This window comes from Oncorhynchus gorbuscha, linkage group LG12 (assembly GCF_021184085.1).
Source record: "Oncorhynchus gorbuscha isolate QuinsamMale2020 ecotype Even-year linkage group LG12, OgorEven_v1.0, whole genome shotgun sequence".
NCBI lineage: Eukaryota > Metazoa > Chordata > Actinopteri > Salmoniformes > Salmonidae > Oncorhynchus > Oncorhynchus gorbuscha.
The window spans coordinates 45,504,482-45,523,542 of NC_060184.1; the positions used below are offsets into that span (position 1 = coordinate 45,504,482).

At 44.7% G+C, this 19,061-nt stretch overlaps 1 protein-coding gene across 14 annotated transcripts in view; it reads right to left on the bottom strand.

The window, feature by feature from the left end:
- Positions 1-985: 985 nt before the first annotated feature.
- LOC123991056 (protein scribble homolog) overlaps positions 986-19,061 on the bottom strand; it is a 122,887-nt gene continuing 104,811 nt past the window's right edge. For 5 of the 14 annotated variants that reach the window (XM_046292203.1, XM_046292205.1, XM_046292204.1 and 2 more), the window contains 11 exons: positions 18,261-18,311; positions 17,200-17,362; positions 15,719-15,935; positions 15,454-15,546; positions 15,077-15,259; positions 11,285-11,431; positions 10,624-10,763; positions 10,322-10,359; positions 9,770-9,844; positions 8,000-8,054; positions 986-3,083 (listed from right to left, as the gene is read on the bottom strand). In XM_046292203.1, coding sequence (XP_046148159.1) covers positions 2,959-3,083; positions 8,000-8,054; positions 9,770-9,844; positions 10,322-10,359; positions 10,624-10,763; positions 11,285-11,431; positions 15,077-15,259; positions 15,454-15,546; positions 15,719-15,935; positions 17,200-17,362; positions 18,261-18,311 — 1,287 coding nt within the window. In that variant the 3' untranslated portion in view covers positions 986-2,958. Of the gene's footprint in view, positions 3,084-7,619; positions 7,686-7,999; positions 8,055-9,769; positions 9,845-10,321; positions 10,360-10,623; positions 10,764-11,284; positions 11,432-15,076; positions 15,260-15,453; positions 15,547-15,718; positions 15,936-17,199; positions 17,363-18,260; positions 18,312-19,061 lie in introns of those variants that run through there. The other 9 variants (XM_046292212.1, XM_046292215.1, XM_046292208.1 and 6 more) reach the window with 8 other exon arrangements.

The window sequence follows — 19,061 nt, forward strand, 5'->3', positions numbered from 1 at the left end:
AGGATGGCAACAATTGCCCGAGTTACACCAGGAATGCACAATCCCTCAATCAGTGCTCAGACTGTCTGCAAAATAGGCTGAGAGAGGCTGGACTGAGGGCTTGTAGGCCTGTTAAGGCAGGTCCTCACCAGACATCATCGGTAGCAACGTCGCCTATGGGCACAAACCCACTGTCGCTGGACCAGACAGGACTGGCAAAAAGTGCTCTTCACTGACAAGTCGCGGTTTTGTCTCACCAGGGGTGGTCAGATTCGCATTTATCATCGATGGAATAAGCGTTACACCGAGGCCTGTGCTCTGGAGCAGGATCGATTTGGAGGTGGAGGATCCGTCATGGTCTGGGGCGGTGTGTCACAGCATCATCGGACTGAGCTTGTTGTCATTGCAGGCAATCTCAACGCTGTGAGTTACAGGGAAGACATCCTCCTCTCTCATGTGGTACCCTTCCTGCAGGCTCATCCTGACATGACCCTCCAGCATGACAATGCCACCAGCCATACTGCTTGTTCTGTGTGTGATTTCCTGCAAGACAGGAATGTCAGAGTTTTGCCATGGCCAGCGAAGAGCCAAGATCTAAATCCCATTGAGCACATCTGGGACCTGTTGGATCAGAGGGTGAGTGCTAGGGTCATTCCCCCCAGAAATGTCCGGGAACTTGCAGGTGCCTTGGTGGGGGAGTGAGGTAACATCTCACAGCAAGAACTGGCAAATCTGGTGCAGTCCATGAGGAGATGCATATTGTGGCCAAACCAGATACTGACTGTTACTTTTGATGTTGACCCCCATTGTTCAGGGACACATTATTCCATTTCTGTTAGTCACATGTCTGTGGAACTTGTTCAGTTTATGTCTCAGTTATTGAATCTTATGTTCATACAAATATTTATACATGTTAAGTTTGCTGAAAATAAACAGTTGACAGTGAGAGATTGTTTATTTTTTTGCTGAGTTTAGATTATAGAATACAAAGACACAATGCAATGAATCAGCTTGTTAAATGAAAAGTAAACTTTTTTTATTCGTGAACCACAAAATAGACCTCTTTGGTTGTACAAATTCACTAGTTACAGTTTTGGATGAGCCTTGACCCCAGCACTTCTACCGTTTCCCTCTGACTCATTTGGGAAAAATAGTCCCCCAAAATAATTCAAGAGTGTAACCAAAAGGAAGTTCCAACAGTTCTTTGGCATAAAAAAATGTTGTGAATCCCATTTTGTTTGGAACGTTTTACCCACTACAGTAAGTTTAATTTAAAAAAAAATAAAACCATTTGTCAACCAATCGCAAATGTTATCATCCTTAACTGAATTTCAGTCAGCGAAAGCAACGCAGAAAGATATGATTAGTACATTAAATTAAACACGAGTGCTTCTATCATGACTCTCCAAAAACAAAGCTGCCATCAGATAACATCCATGACGGCAGCAGGTAAAGCAGAGGAAAGAGATTGAGAATGATGGTCGAAGGAGATCCATTTCAAAAGGGATTAACAAAATGTCTTCTGCCTCTATAGGTTCCCCCAGTAAAGCCAATATATTGTACATGCAGAGAGAGAGAGCTCCCCAGTCCAGACACTTGCTTAGTAGACTGGCTCGATTTCAACCGTACATTTTGCTTTCCATTCAGTATTTTGTACATTATTCACACAACAATAAAGGATTTTCAGTGGGTGTCAGATTTAAATTAATCAAAGGCAGATCATTTTTAAAAAGCAAACACCTGCTACCTTCACCGGTAAAATCTGGAAAACCATCCAGATAGGAGTGAGATTCACATTGACAAATGATTTCCACCAAAAGGGCAGGGAAAGTACCGTATATGTAAATGGAGATGAAGCTGAGATTATGTTCCTAAATTTACAGCCATTTTGTATAAAGACTAGTGGCTTATCTGTCCATGTGTGTGTGGGTGTCTCTGCTGGTCTCTCCAGTGTAGTTACATTCTCGAGAATAGGAATGGGACAGAATTTGATAAACCTGGTCCAGGAAAGCTAGAGATCAAATCCACCGAGATCAAACAACTGTACTGGGATCAGTATCCTACAAGTCTGTGACAGCATGTTCCTTGTAATGTACCAGTCAGAACCTGGTTAAGGCCTGTGCATCAGAGTGAAAACAAATGTATTCATTGTAAAATAAAATATCTTGGTGATATGGATTAAACATGTGCTTGCCTCATAAGATGTACATTTGAATGATATCATGATATGCATTGATGCCATTATGATAAATAAAATGATATGCATTGTTCTGTTGCACTCGAAAGTACAGGGGGTAACAATGTATTACAGGGGAGGCTTTAGAATCAAGTAATAAAAGACAAGCAAAATAAATTATTTAAAAATAAACATGTTGTTTTCTAAGTAGTGTGGTAGTGCAGTTGAGATATGTATGTAGTGCTTAAAATGTGGCAGTGAAGGTAGCAGTATGTTCCCAATAAATACACGCCCCCCCGAAGCCCGCTAAAAACCCTGACATTTCACAATATATTCATTGAAAACCTCAAAAATAGCATCTGAAAAATTAGTATTACATCTACACAATTCATATTTTTTCCTTTCTCTTCCAGAACACATTTTTCATTTAAAACAGCAAAAAGCAGAGGGTCAAAAGTAAAAACATAAATCACCTGTTAATATAATTCAGCTACTAAAACGTAAACTGAAGAAAAAGAACACAAATAAAAAAGAGAATGGTATTTCTGAAGCGTAACGCTAGCTCCCCTCACCAGCCCTCCTCCTCCCTGGCCTCAGGAACGTTGGGCCTCATGTTCAGGCCAACACATCCTCAGACTGTAAAGGCAAGATATGACATTGTGTGTGTGTGTGTTGACTATCAGCATCATGGTCTCTGCAGTGGTTTACATGGGACGCAATCTCCCAAACCTGTGAGTGTGTGTAGTGACCCGGTGCCTCCTCTGTGTATGTATGTCTCCCGAGTCTCTTGTGGTAGATGTGTGTTATGTGGGCACGGCGGTCTCCAGGCTGCGGCAGCCCTGCCTCAGCTGGCGCGTGTTGCTGTAGAGGGCCATCTCCAGTGCTGAGGTGGCAGTGGGCACCTCAGTCCCGGGATCCACAGCATGCACTGGCAGGCACAGAGAAACCAACATTAACATGACACCCTGGTGAATGCCTAAACCTTTAAATCTAGGTTCCCCTTTCAGTGACTTATAGTGACCCCTAAGTCTCCCCCAATGACAGCGCTGTGGCAGTAGTGATGTGTAGTTTACGAACGATTACATGCTTTTTGAACGACTCTTTACTGACTTGAGAGCCATGACAATTTTTTTCAGAGTGACTTGTTCATTTTAGTTGTTTGTTTGACCTGTTCGTGCTGGCTGCAATGAACCCTACAGCAGTGTTAATACACACTCCCCTGGCTCAGCAGCTACAGAGACGCACTCCGACCACCATTTGTCATATGCTCGCATGAAAATAGATCATGAGCATAGAGAAGAAAAATACATGTTTAGAATTGAACATTGATCGCATGGTGCAAGAATGATGGGGGTGGAGTTCGCAAACGACATAGTGCTCATCACCCTCGCGGGCAGTCACGCAACGTTTTCCAGCCCAAGAGTCGATCTAGTCCGGTTCCAGCCACAACTAGACCTCGTTTCAATTGTATCAAAAAATAATCTTATTTGTATGTCAAGCAATCAGCAAATGTACATTGTTTAAAACACACGTTTACAAATCTCAGCTCCATAAAGCCCCCTATGGTGAAGGACATGTGAACGAGAGGCTTGTAGAATTATGACTTGAGTTTTCAGTTCATTGTTCGCTGGTAGGGGGGGTCCTCTGGGCATTCAAAAATCAAATTAGTTATATTATTGTTTGTTATTTTGACTAAACGAGTTGAAAAGATCAGTCAGTAAAAAGAGCCAAACTTCCCTCCCATCGCTCGTGGGCAGTAATAGTAAGCTCTGCTTTGAGAGAGATTAGAGAGAGAAAGCATGGCTAGTCTGCCTGGCAACACCAGCGAGACCGTTCCTTATGGGAAGGGGGCTTGAGAGGGGAAAGGAGAGGCTTGGTCCAGAACAGAAACCCGTAACCTGCAAGGGAAGCCCAACTCCACACCAGCAGCTGCAAACCAAACCATCTAGTACCATGAATAATGGTGCTGGAGGGGATGGCTGCCGTTTTACGGGCAACCTAACTGACTGGATAACTTCTGGATATCAGAACAACGATTACTCACCTCGAACGGGACAAAGATGATTATTTAATGAGTCTGACGCAAAGGATATACTGCTTCTCCGAGACCAGACCAAATCCTCGTCATTCGCGTGAAGAAAAGAGAAATACAGGGGGCGGCGGTCGGGGTGCCTTGTGAGTATCCGTTGGCGTTACCATCCGTTCGATTGGTCAACGTGCAATCGCTGGAGAATAAACTGGATCATCTCCGTTCAAGACTATCCTAACAACGGGACATTAAAAATGAATATATTATGTTTCACTGAGTCGTGGCTGAACAACGACACGGATAATATACAGTTGGCTGGGTTTTCCGTGCATCGGTAAGACAGAACAGCTACGTCTGGTAAGACGATGGGTGGGGGTGTGTGTATTTGTCAATAACAGTTGGTGCGCGATGTCTAATATTAAGGAAGTCTCAAGGTATTGCTTACCTGAGTTAGAGTACCTCATGGTAAGCTGTAGACCACACTAACTACCCCAGAGTTTATCTATATTTTTCATAGCCGTCTATTAACCACCACACCAAATCGATGCTGGCACTAAGACCGCACTCAATTAGGCCATAAGGCCATAAGCAAACAATAAATGTATCCAGAAGTGGCACTCCTAGTGGCCGGGGACTTCAATGCAAGCAAACTTAAATCAGTTTTACCAAATTTCTAACAGAATGTCACATTGCCAGAAGCATACCACCCTGCATCCCACTGCTGGCTTGGTCCTGGTCAGTCCCTGGATGGGAGACCACATACTGCTGGAAGTGGTGCTGGAGTGCCAGCAGGAGGCACTCTTTCCTCGGTCTAAAAACTATCCCAATGCCCTAGGGCAGTGATTGGGGACATTGTCCTGTGTAGGGTGCTGTCTTTCGGATGGGATGTTAAACGGGTGTCCTGACTCTCTGAGGTCATTAAAGATCCCATGGCACTTATCGTAAGAGTAGGGGTGTTAACCCCGGTGTCCTGGCTAAATTCCCAAGCTGTACCTCACACCATCAAGGTCACCTAATCATCCCAGGCTTACAATTGGCTCATTTATCCCCCTCTTCCCCCTGTAACTATTCCACAGGTCGTTGCTGTACATGGGAACATGTTCTCAGTCAACTTACCTGGTAAAATAAAAAATGGTGGTCAGATAACACGGATGCTATGCTAATGGACTGTTTTGCTAGCACAGATTGGAATATGTTCCGGGATTCATCCAACGGCATTGAGGAGTATACCACCTCAGTCGTCGGCCTCATCAATTGTATTGACAATGTCATCCCCCCAGTCACCGTACGTACATATCCCAACCAGAAGCCATGAATTACAGGCAACATTCGCACCGAGCTAAAGGCTAGAGCTGCCGCTTTCAAGGAGCGGGACACTAATCCTGCCACTTATAAGAAATTATGCTATGCCCTCAGACAAACCATCAAACAGGCAAAGCGTCAATACAGGACTAAGATTGAATCTGACGCTCGTCGGATGTCGCAGGGCTTGCAAACTATTACGAACTACAAAGGGAAATCCAGCCGCGAGCTGCCCAGGGACGCAAGCTTAATGCCTTTTATGCTTGCTTCGAGGCAAGCAACACTGAAGAATGTATGAGAGCACCAGCTGTTCCAGACGACTGTATGATCACGCTCTCTGTAGCCGATGTGAGCAAGACCTTTTAAACAGGTCAACATTCACAAGGCTGCGGGGCCAGACGGATTACCAGGATGTGTACTCAGAGCATGTGCAGACCAACTGGCAAATGTCTTCATTTACATTTTCAACCTCTCCCCTCTCCCAGACCGAGTCTGTAATAACTACAGTGGCAAGAAAAAGTATGTGAACCCTTTAGAATTACCTGGATTTCTGCATAAATTGGTCATAACATTTTCTGATCTTCTAAGTCACAACAATAGACAAACACACCATTCACAGGGGGTGTAGTGGAGCGGGTCGAGAGTTTAGTTCCTTGGTGTCCACATCACCAGCAAACTATCATGGTCCAAACACACCATTTATAGTTTGCCATAGACTGTTCTTTAAGCTACTGTATGGCAAGCTGTACCGGAGCACCAAGTCTAGGTCCAAAAGGCTCCTCAACAGCTTCTACCCCCAAGCCATAAGACTGCTGAACAATTAATGAAATGGCATCCAGACTATTTACATTGACCTGTTTATTATCTAGGCATAGTAACTTTACCCCTACCCATATGTACAAATTACTTCAACTAACCTGTATATAGCCTCATTATTGTTATTTTATTGTTACAAAAAAAGGTAAATATTTTCTTAACTCTATTTCTTGAACTGCATTGTTGGTTAAGAGCTTGTAAGTAAGCATTTCACTGTAAGTTCTACACCTTTTGTGTTCGGCGCATTTCTCTCCCACTTTAAGCATCAGCTATCTGAGCCGCATACCGATCGCTGCAGCTGTACATAGCCCATCTGTAAATAGCTTACCCAACTACCTACCTCATCCCCATATTGTTTTTATTTACTTTTTTTTGCACACCAGTATTTCTACTTGCACATCTATCACTTCAGTGTTCATTTGCTAAATCGTAATTACTTCGCTACTATGGCCTATTTATTGCCTTACCGCCTTACTCCATTTGCACACACTGTATATAGATTTTTCTATTGTGTTATTGACTGTACTTTTGGTTATCCTATGTGTAACTCTGTTGTTTTTGTGTCGCACTGCTTTGCTTCATCTTGGCCAGGTCGCAGTTGTAAATGAGAACTCAACTGGCCTACCTGGTTAAATAAAAGTGAATATTTTTTATATATTTTTTAAAATGTGACAAAATGTGATTTGATTTTAAATATCAAAATTATTGAATTAAATACAATTTATTAGAAGTACTTGGATGCTTACTCTGAAAGTAGCTATCGTGGCTAAAGTCTGCTTAAGTTTGTAGTGACTGTTTATCGACCTGACCCATGGATTACAGTAACTCCTGGCCCATAGACTATTCAGGGTGAGGAACCATCTAACATTAAGTTGTAAAATAACCTGAACCTCCCCTTTTAAGTCTTTGGGGTAGTCAATTTGAGTTCATGCAGGATCTGGATCTGCAGTCGTTCAGTTTGTTTAACACACACCAAATATTAATGTACAGCACTATAGAAAGTTTGACGTTAGCTAATGTAGCTGGTTGACACGCGAGGAATGGTTAGCAGGAAAAGGCATCAATGGTAAAAGCAAACCCACTCCCAACGTTGGAAAAACATCCCTGATATGGTTTTAGCCTCCATAACGCTAGACACTGTTACAAAGGCTACAGACATATCAGGCCAAACCATGCCCGACTACTCTAAAAAGCTGAGAGCGAGAGAGAACTACGAACATATGGTCCGACTACGCTATGGTTTACCACACTTGACTAACGGGGGTACACAGCAGTTCACACACACTCGGGCCAAAGTTCAGAGGAACACACACGTACGCAAATGCACGGAAACCGGCAGTATGTGAATCCTACCAATAGGAGTTGCTTATCCCAGGAAGTCACCTGAATCAAAGGGATAAAAGTGATCAGGGTAACATATTGTACATTATGGGCTAGGGTTGCAAAATTCTGGTAACTTTCCCAAAATTCCCAGGTTTTCCAGATCCCAGGTGGAATTTTAGAAATCAGGAGGGAATAAGCAGAACATCTAGGAATCCTCCAACCAGGACTTCTGGAAATGTTGGTAAAGTTACCAGAAATGTTGCAACCCTAGGGCCAATTCTACTTAAAGCACCCTATTTTACCAACAGAGATGCTGGACCCTACTTGATGTGGTTGTCAAGAGGTTTTGTTGACCCTGACCCACTGACACTCACCTGGGTTACTGGAGCCAACGTCAATGAACTGAATGTCCTCGACCACGTCAGGGGACTGCAAGAGAAGGACACAGAGAGTGTGTGTGAGTGGATGAAGGCCACCTATTGTCCCAGGAACACCGTCACCAAGTTGGGCTAGGGGACTGGCAGTGGGTAGGTGTGGGTCTTTCTCCCAGGCGGTCACAGTGGCAGCAAGGGTGCAGAAGGTAGGTTCCACTTGGCCACAGCCACTGCAGTCTGGTCAGGATGACGTTAGGATTGGGGTAGGTTAAATGGAGGCTTGTGTTAGTCCATCAGTTCCGGGGGTTGTTCCATCTCACAGGCAAAGCGCAGGGAGCAGCTGTTCACAGGCAAGGAACCATTACAAGACACTTAGCCAAACCACAGTCACCAACACGGCAGAGAAAATCACAGCACAGCCCAGCCCACTACACAGGTCTCTCCCACTGGACTAAGCACACATACAGTAGCCCATTTTTGGTGTGAATTCAACACTCAAACACATACCTTGCTTCCCAGTTCTCCACAACACTTCTCCCTAAGTTTGCACTTGCATCATCATAGGGAGTGTGCATGACAAGTGCACACATCGGGAGAAGTGTGGAGAACAAGGTTGCACACATACCGTACACTGAGGTCTATACACACTGTTAAGCTCAGTAACCATATGCCAGAAATGATGCACATTCCAGTGTCGTCCTGAGTTCGTGAGAAGCATATCAGTATCAGAAAAGCCTATTGGTCTCTACAGTAGTTCTACTGAATTTAGATCACGAGGCCTCAAGACTAGGCAAGCTTGCTTAAAGAACAGAAAAGTATTAATCGAACGGGTGGAGCTATTCGAGTTAAGAACAGCACGTTAAATGTAGAACTACATTGGGAGCAGTGGAGGAATACTTGGCGGCCTTTCATTGAGGAAGACTTATTGATAAAACACAACCCACAGAGACCGGAAAAAAAGACTGATGGCAGTACATACTACAAAATACTGGACCAGAAACCACCGCAACCACTGAGAAATAAGTCTCCCTGACCCCCAGAACCCCCTGTAGAATCATCCATACGCAGGCTGAGATCCAAGCTTAGGGAGACCTCATTGAGTTAGGCCCTGGAAGTTCCCATCACCCATGTTGGTTAAGTGATAGACTGGAAAATACTTTACACTGGGAGTCAAGAGCATGACAGGACAAGAGATCCCAAAAGATGTGAGAGGTGATCAGGAACCAGGACAGACACGTCAATGAGCCCCAGCCATGGAAAGATATGGAGAGCTGGTGAGAGTGGCTGAGAAGGAGGGAGAGATGCAGGATCTGGGCAGTTTCCTCAAGAAGCTGCTTAGTGGGGCTCAAATCACTGGTTGGTGAATGTTGATGTTGCCTGGTTGAGGCTGGTTGTTTGGAAATAACTGAAGGTGATTGGATGGTGAGTGGGAGAAAAGGGATGGAGTTAAAGCTTTAAGCAGAGGTGAGAGGTCACCCTGATAGAAAACTGACCCAGGACCTGATTTGATTACGTGGTCAGTAGCTTACTGGTGTATTAGCATTATATTTTCAAGATCCATTCATCAACTAAATCGGAGGCAGCAACTAACAAGCCAAATTCCCAGAATGGAGCAGTGAATAATCAATCAGGGGGAAAGTCAAAATGGCGGTAGCTGTTGAAGCAGTGGCACCACCAGCGCTGCTGTAAGGACCAGAGGGGAGCGAGGGGGACTGGGGCGGGGGCAGAAGGGAAAGTCAGGGGCCTGGGAGCTCAGCATGCAGTCAATACCTGGATGTCGTATACGGGTTTGGAAGAAGGAATAGCAGCAAACTGTCGGTAGTCAAACTTCTTTTCCGACAGGGACTAGAAGGACAGCAAATTGGAATGAGTAGAGGAATAGGTGAGGAAAGAGGAAGAGTGAGGGATAGGGACAGGTAAAGGGAAAGAGGGAGGGAGAGGGATGGATGACTCAGCGTCGTGGCTTGTGTAGAGAGGGATTTGATTGGCTGTAGTGATGATCCAGGCATTTGATAGGCTGAATTGATTGTGTACAATGGTGGCGAAACATTTCAATGCGCCTTAAAGCCCATCAAAACAACTTTCTGTCTACAAATAAGCCCACTTTAGATGATGGAACATCTCTAACCGGAACAGCTACTTAAAAGATAAGGAAGGCAAAAGTTAGACTGTGAAAATTGTTATTCTCAACAAAAATTTTCCTCTGGTTGTCCAAGCAACAATCTGAAGTCTCTATTAACCTGGATTGCAATAGGTCAGTGGAGACATCTCTATGAACTCTGACATTTAACAAACAAACGCAGTAGAGAACTCAGTTCTTACCAGTCTGCCTGGTGACGTTACTCCTTGTGGACTGGAATCTATTTGACAAAGGTTAGGACAATATTAGTCGGAATCCACTCGATGATTGAGGTCTGGTATTGAGTGAGAGGCTGCATCCCAAACGGCAACCTATTCCCTATATGTATATATATTTTTTTACCAGGGCCCATAGGACACAGGTCAAAAGTAGTGCAATATACAGTGAATAAATAGGGTGCCATTTGGGACGCAGACATTGAGTGAGAGTGAATTAATGTAGGTGCTAAGCTGATTGAGAGTGTATGCGATGGCCACTGATGTACCTTCCAGAGGGGTGGGGGATGGCGTGAGGGTGGGCGAGGGTGACTCGGCCAGCTGGTCCAGTGTGCCACGCTTCTTTCCCTCCCGGGACTTAGCGATGACCATCTGAGCCTTCAAAGCATCCTGCTCCAGAGACTTCATCCTGTTGGTGAGAGAGAACACCGTCAGATAGAGAGATGGACCGGAGAGGGAGAGACAGAAAGAGTGGAAAAATTAGGACAGGACAGAGAGAAAACTAGGACACGTTGCTCTAATGGAGTGGGGAGGACAACCAGAAAACAGCAGCTGTTGGGTGCTCCTTGTCCTGGCCTGCGGTGGTTCACTCAATGCAGAAAATGCTTGTTAATAAAACTATAGTATAAAAGTACAAGACCAGCGTGGCAGCATCCAGGAGAAGGACTACTTAGGCGGGCCCTCCCCTCACAGACTGCTACAGCCACACTGGAGGCAGTATGCTAGTATGATGAAAGATGCATTAAAACCAAGAGAAGAGCGAGAGAGAGAAAGAAAGACAGCGATTGAGATGTAGAATGAAACAAAGTGAGAGAGAAAGAAAGGAAGCAAGCTAGCTGAGTCAATGCCCCCCCCCCCCAAACCAAAGCACCCGAGGCAGCAATACCCCCACAATGACATGCGGGCCAGGGCCTGGACTGGTGAGCAGACCTGAGCTGGGAGGCAGCGGAAGAGGCGGCGGCGTTTTGGGACTGAGGGGGTGGCGCGGTGCCCTGAGATGCCCTCACTCGCGACTGGTAGAGCCTCTTAGCCAGGTCCTGCTCATACTGCCTAACATCCTCCTCTAGGCCATAAGGCCTGCACCCACAACGAGGGGGAAGGTGGGCAGGGAGAGGGGGAGGAGGAAGAAGAGGAAAGGAACACGCACAGAGGGACAGGGCACACAGAGGAAAAAAACACAGAGATGGGCAGTAAAACATTGAAACGAATAGGAGAGAGTCAGGAGAAAACCAATGAGACCAGTCTAGTAGTAAGAGATGAAAACAGTGAGGGGGAGGATTTCAAAAGTAGATACACAGCCTTCAGAAAGCATTCCATTTTTTGTTGTGTTACAGCCCGAATTGAAAATGGATCAAATTTAGATGGTCACTGGACCACATAAAATATCCCATAATGTCAAAGTTGAATTATGCTTTCAGAATTGTTTACCATTTAATAAAAAAGGAACAGCTGAAATGTGTTGAGTCAATTAGTGTTCAACCCGTTTGTTACGGCAAGGCTAAGATCAGGAGTAAAAATGTGCTTAATAAGTCCCACAGTGCATTGGGAAAGTATTTAGACCCCTTGACTTCTCCACATTGTGTTAAGTTACAGCATTATTCTAAAAATGGATTTAATATTTTTTTCCCCTCATCTATCTACACACAATACCCCAAAATGAAAAAGCAAAAACAGGTTTTTAGAAATGTCTGAATTATTATTATTATTTTTAAATGAAATATCACATTTCCTTAAGAATTCAAACCCTTTACTCAGTACTTTGTTGTAGCACCTTTGGCAGCGATTACAGCCTCAAGTCTTCTTGGGTATGACGCTACACATTTGACACCTGTATTTGGAGAGTTTCTCCCTTTCTTCCCTGCAGATCCTCTCAAGTTCTGTCAGGTTGGATGAGGAGCATCGCTGCACAGCTATTTTCAAGTCTCTCCAGAGATGTTCGATCAGGTTCAAGTCCGGGCTCTTGCTGGGCCACTCAAGGACATTCAGAGACTTGTCACTATGCCACTCCTGCGTTATCTTGTACTGTGTGCTTAGGGCCATTGTACTGTTGAAAGGTGAACCTTTGCCCCAGTCTCAGATCCTGAGCGCTCTGGAGCAGGTTTTCATCAAGGATCTCTCTGTACCTTGCTCCGTTCATCTTTCCCTCGATCCTGACTAGTCTTCCCAGTCCCTGCCGCTGAAAAACATCCCCACAGCATGATGCTGCCACCACCATGCTTCACCTTAGAGATGGTGCCAGGTCTCCTCCAGACGTGACGTTTGGCATTCAGGCCAAAGAGTTCAATCTTGGTTTCATCAGACCAGTGAATCTTGTTTCTCATCGTCAGAATCCTTAAAGTGCCTTTTGGCAAACTCCAAGTGGGCTGTCATGTACCTTTTACTGAGGATTTGCTTCCATCTGGGCACTCTACCATAAATGTCTGATTGGTGGAGTGCTGCAGAGATGGTTGTCCTTCTGGAAGGTTCTCCCATCTCCACAGATGAACTCTGGAGCTCTGTCAGAGTGATCATCGGGACCGTGGTCACCTCCCTGACCAAGGCCCTTCTCCCACAATTGCTCAGTTTGACCAGGCGGCCAGCTCTAGGAAGAGTCTTGGTGGTTTCAAACTTCTTCCATTTAAGAATGATGGAGGCCACTGTGTTCTTGGGGACCTTCAATGCAGCAGAAACTTTTTGGCATCCTTCTCCAGATCTGTGCCTCGACACAATCCTGTCTCTGATCTCTATGGACAATTCCATTGACCTCACGGCTTGGTTTTTGCTCTGACATGCATTGTCAACTGTGTGACCTACTCTTAAAAGGTGTGTGCCTTTCCAAATCATGTCCAATCAATTGAATTTACCACAGGTCGACTCCAAACAAGTTGTCGAAACATTCTCAAGGTTGATCAATGGAAACATGAAGTACCTTAGCAATTTGAGACACAGTTTGAGTGTCTCAAAGCAAAGGGCCTGAACACTAATGTAAATAAAGTATGTTGTTTTATACATTTGTAAACATGTACAAAAACCTGTTTTCGCTTTGTCTTTATGGGGTAGTGTGTGTAGATTATACTTTTTATTTGATTTTTTAAATAAATCTTAAGTATAAGGCTGTAACGTAACAAAATGTAGAAAAAGGGAAGGGGTCTTAATACTTTCAGAAGGCACTGTAAGTTTCACAAGTTGCATGGGCTCACTCTGTGTGCAATAACAGTGTTTAACATGATTTTCCTACAACGGGTTGGTAAAAACAAGCTTTGATTGGTCAAGAGACGCGTTCTAAGCCATACTAAAAAAAAAACATTTTGCACCGGTAAGCCTATGACACAAAAATGGGAATCTTGATTTCTGTTCCATCTGAGAAATCATGCTCATCCACTGTCCCATCAGCACAGCCAGCCAATTCATTAACTTGATCTAGACATTATTTCCCCGCTTCTAGCCTAACATTTAGTTGAAACAACGTTGCTGTCTGTCTCTAGACATTTGCAACATAGTTTCAATATTACACTGAACAAAAATATAAATGCTGAGGAGGTATTTCTGTCTAATGTGGGTTTTTCATTTCTGTGGGGGAAAAAAACAACATTTTGATTGGCTGGGCCTGGCTACCAAGTGGTGGGCCTATGCTCTCCCAGGCCCAGCCATGGCTGCGCCCCTGCCTAGTCATGTGGAATCCATAGATTAGGGCCTAATGAATTGATTCCAATTGACTGATTTCCTTACATGAACTGTAACTCAGTAAAATCTTTGAAATGGTTGCGTTTATATTTTTGTTCAGTATATACACTGCTCAAAAAAATAAAGGGAACACTAAAATAACACATCCTAGATCTGAATGAATTAAATATTCTTATTAAATACTTTTTTCTTTACATAGTTGAATGTGCTGACAACAAAATCACACAAAAGTTATCAATGGAAATCAAATTTATCAACCCATGGAGGTCTGGATTTGGAGTCACACTCAGAATTAAAGTGGAAAACCACACTACAGGCTGATCCAACTTTGATGTAATGTCCTTAAAACAAGTCCAAATGAGGCTCAGTAGTGTGTGTGGCCTCCACGTGCCTGTATGACCTCCCTACAATGCCTGGGCATGCTCCTGATGAGGTGGCGGATGGTCTCCTGAGGAATCTCCTCCCAGGCGAAATCCAAAACAGCTTAAACAAATGCACATGCACCTACTTTATGGTTATTCTAGCTGCACTGTTTGACCTGACTGTTTAGCGGTAGTTGGCTGGCAAGCAATGGATTAGAGCATGGCAACAGAACACTTGCCAGCCAGCATGGCAACAGAACACATAGAATGAACGACTGGGTTGCGTCTCTGGCAGCCTAACCGACAGAATGAACGGCCAGCCGGCTTAGATAGCAACAGAGGACTAGGCCTATATTTTCGTTGAGTGATAAAACAGGCAGGGAGCAGGTCTCGAACCCTTCTAGCCCGAAGTCCAGCGCGCTATCGAAATTAACTTTATGCCCTGAATATGTTTGAGGCAAGTCGAACATAACACATTACTGAGTACCACTCTCCATATTTTCAAGCATGGTGACAAAAGCAAAAATAGTAGAAACACAGAAAAATAGATTGGTAAGGCAAAGAGGAATCTCCTAGTTCTCTACCTAGCTCAGTATTTAGAGCATATTGATCCATGTCTCTTTATTTTGTTCACACATATTCAAATGTACTTTTGTGATTGTGTGTGTGACCTGATTCTGTGTGTGTAAGTGTGTACCTTGCTGCCCTCCACATGGCTCTCTTCTCGGCTTCCAGAGCCCGTTTCTCGGAGGGGGAGAGGTCCTTGTCTCCAGCTGGGGCCAGCTCTGGACTCTGCATCCTCAGGCGCTCCTGTTGCCTCCGTTCTGCCTTGGCTGTCCGGATGGGAGCCCCCGACTCTCCAGGGTACACTGGGATCAGACTGGGTGGAGATGGAGGAACACAAAATGTCAAAACACACTGCTAACACTCCACATAACACCTCACACACACTGCAGGAGACTTGGGATTCACACACACAAGTTTGGGAGATGTGTCACCACTGCAAAGACTATAATAATCAACACATACATGAATTTGTGATTTAAAATCTTGGACATCTTTAGTTGTCTTTACCCAGTCATGGAGTTGGGCCTCTGCTGCTCCAGCTTGAAGCTCTCCTCTAAGGAATTCCTCTGGGAGTCTCCTTTACCATCCACTGACGAGGGCCTATGGGCACAAACATAAATGAGGGAACATTAATTTGCTGAATTTAAAATAAAATAAAACTCACAATATAATCTTCCATTACTCAAAACAAAGGCATCTGATAATGATCAGCAATCAAATCAATCTTAATTTAAAGTACATTTCCGAATAAATTCAAGAGAAAAGGCCGTACCCTGAGCTGCCACAGTAGCTAGGTGGTGTGGCGCTGTAGCTGGGGGGCGTGTTACAGTGCCTGCGGGGGGTGGCTACAGGCTCCACCTTGTACTCCACCCCATCCAGCACCACTTTGCCCGTGGCCTTCAACACTCCCATCTGCTTCACCAGGTCATCCTCCTCCTCGTCATCTTCATCCATCAGGTACTCCCGTGCCCGCTGCTCGAATCTCCTCTCTGGGATTGTAGAAACATAGTTCCATTAGGATTCCATTCATCAGAGCTTATGCTGCATTCATAACAAGTGGGAAACTCTGAAAATACTACTTGTAAAATGGGAGCAACGGGTTGCTTGGCTTCACATGCTTTGAACTCGTTGAGAATGCTGCGTCAACCTGCACTAAAAGTACAGCTTCCATGCTTGTAAACAAATTAGTGTTCAAAAACCAGATTAACAGATAAAAAAAACATATGTATAAATAATGTTTTAGGGTTTCATTTAAATAATGTTTTGTTGTTGCATTTAACTGCCAAAAATGCTGTTAGAGGTAATTTCTATTGTATGTGACGTCAGCGTCAGCGTTTAGCATGTGAGAAGCCACCACTAACATACTGTGGCTGCTGCCAACATACTGACTCCACTCCAGCCACTTTAGTAATGGAAATGGATGGAAATTGATGTAAAAAATGTATCACTAACCACTTTAAACAATGCCACTTAATATAATGTTTACATACCCTACATTACCCATCTCATATGTATATACTGTACCCTATATCATCTACTGCATCTTTATGTAATACATGTATCACTAGCCACTTTAAACTACGCAACTTTATGTTTATATACCCTACATTACCCATCTCATATGTATATACTGTACTCATACTGTATCATCCACTGCATCTTGCCTATGCCGCTCTATACCATCGCTCATTCATATATCTTCATGTACATATTCTTTATCCCTTTACACTTGTGTGTATAAGGTAGTAGTTGTGGAATTGTTAGGTCAGATTACTTGTTGGTTATTACTCCATTGTCGGAACTAGAAGCACAAGCATTTCGCTACACTCGCATTAACATCTGCTAACCATGTGTATGTGACAAATAGAATTTGATTTGAGCTCAGATGAGACCATTTCCCACTTACTAATTACCAGTTGGAGGGGCATTCAAGTAGATATTTCCAAGTCGCATGCTGGTATTTAAGAATTTAAGATATGTTATGAAGGCAGCATTAGTCTCTCTGACCAAAATGAACCAGAGAGTTGTACCATTTTCAGAAGGGGGTAGAGTTGAAAGTTTCCCCCAAAAGATTTTCCTTAATTCCTGGAGTAGTACCGGAATAATTAAGATTAATCAGCAAATTCAGAATCCTCCATCCAGGACTTCTGCAAAACCTGGGAATGTTGGGAAAGTTACCTAGAAATGTGCAACCCTAGAAGGGGGTGAAGGGTATTATTTGGGCTTGAAATAAAGGAGCTGGCTGGCACAAACCTTCCTCCTCCCTCATCTTCTTCAGGTCGTCTGCTCCAACCAGGGACACGCGGCCTTTGGGCTTGGTGTCGGGCGTCTGCTGCTTCATGTCGATTTCAAAGTACTTCTGTCTGTCCCTGAAGGAGCGCTGCGCCAGGTCGTCTCTGCCACCAGGTGATGGAGTCTGTGGGGGAGGGGACCATGGGGATAGGGTGGTTAGGATGGTGGAAGAGAAACAGGGCCATGGGGACAGAAGTTGGTTACGACCTGCCCAATCAAATGTTCAATGGACACAGACATAAGCCAGATCCCACAACAAGTCCATTAAAAAAAAAAGATCCTACAAAAAGTCCACAAAAATATGATGATTTTTTAAAAATAAACTGAAATACTTTGATTTGACCATTTCAATTGAGAATCATCACAGAGTTATGGAAGTTTTACTGTATATCCAGCACAGTATTCATTGATTGTTAAGCAGGTGGGAAAAACATAAATTAGGCAGTCGAATCACAACCCAACCACCACTAGCTACGATGATTCTGAGGATGATTTATTGACAAGATCCCACCTCTGACACCAAATGTAGCACCGCCGCCCCTTCTCACTGTAAGTAACAGTGATATAGACACTGCAATCACCACCAAAGCAAAGGAGACCACAGCCCGATCTGAGCTTGATTGGGGGCATGTCCATGGAGGCTCTGTAGAGGCGTGGCACTGCTGCCAGACTCATATAGTCCAGACAGTCAGAGGTTAGGGAGGGTCGGGGAGAGACAGGGGCTGCCTGACCCATACCCATTCCCCCGTCCCCCTCATCCTCAAACACCTCGTTGTTCAGCTCAGGCTGAAAGAACCACATGTACAGAAGTGGTCTCGTCACCGAAGTGTCAGCCAAATGGGACATGACCAACCGCCAATGTCACTTTAAGCAGGTTATCGGCACTTTTTCAACGTCTTCTAATTAACATTAACACACACTGACCTGCGTTGCCATTCAAACTCATTCGATATCACACAGACAACAAAAACCACACGTATGGCCATTAATTTTGTATTGTCACTGGTGGTGCAAACGCTAACCTCTGGAGAAGGCTGATTGTGGTGGACGTTGTTCCTCTCGCCAAACAGATCCTGTCGATAAGACACAGAAGAGAACGTGTGAGAGGGAAACAGGAGGCAGCCATTGGAACAGACAGAAAGACAGACTGTGGAGAGGCACAAACATAGGAATAGAATCAGAGATGGAATCTATTTCTATGGACACAAAGCAGGCAAGGTGATGAGAATGTGCTGAGAAGTCGCATCTCAACCAGACAGACGGCTGATGATCAATGATCGCTTTCAGAATGGAAATTGTGAACAGCACGCACCACCAGTACAAAAACAAAGAGTACAACACAACTGCATTCCAACACAGTACGGAGCACGGTTACAGGCCCAGACGGGGGGGGACGACAGGCTTTGAGGATGGGGGGCCTGCGTCAGTCGTGAAGGGGGCCGGAGCGACTAAAACAGTGACGACGACCATCACAGCATGCTGGCTGGGGCCCACGGGAAGCCTGGGTGGGGCGGCCTGCCTACCTGCGGGGGAGGCTCCAGCACAGCCAGCCAGTGAGGCACGGCGGCGAATGCCTTGTATGCCTGCTTGGGGTTCAGGGGGAACTCATCGATCGTGTCGGGGGAGGGGGCATGAGGCTGCAGCTGGGGGGGGGGGGGGGGTCCATGAAGTGGGACGAGCCAAAGGGAAGAGAGGAACAAGGAGAGGGGCAGACTATGAGAAAAAAACTGAAAAGCTGAAGAAGACAGCGTGAGAACAAGGTGGAGAAACGATGATGCGAATTGGGATGTGCAAGAGACAGACAGTAGGGGTGGGCGAATGAG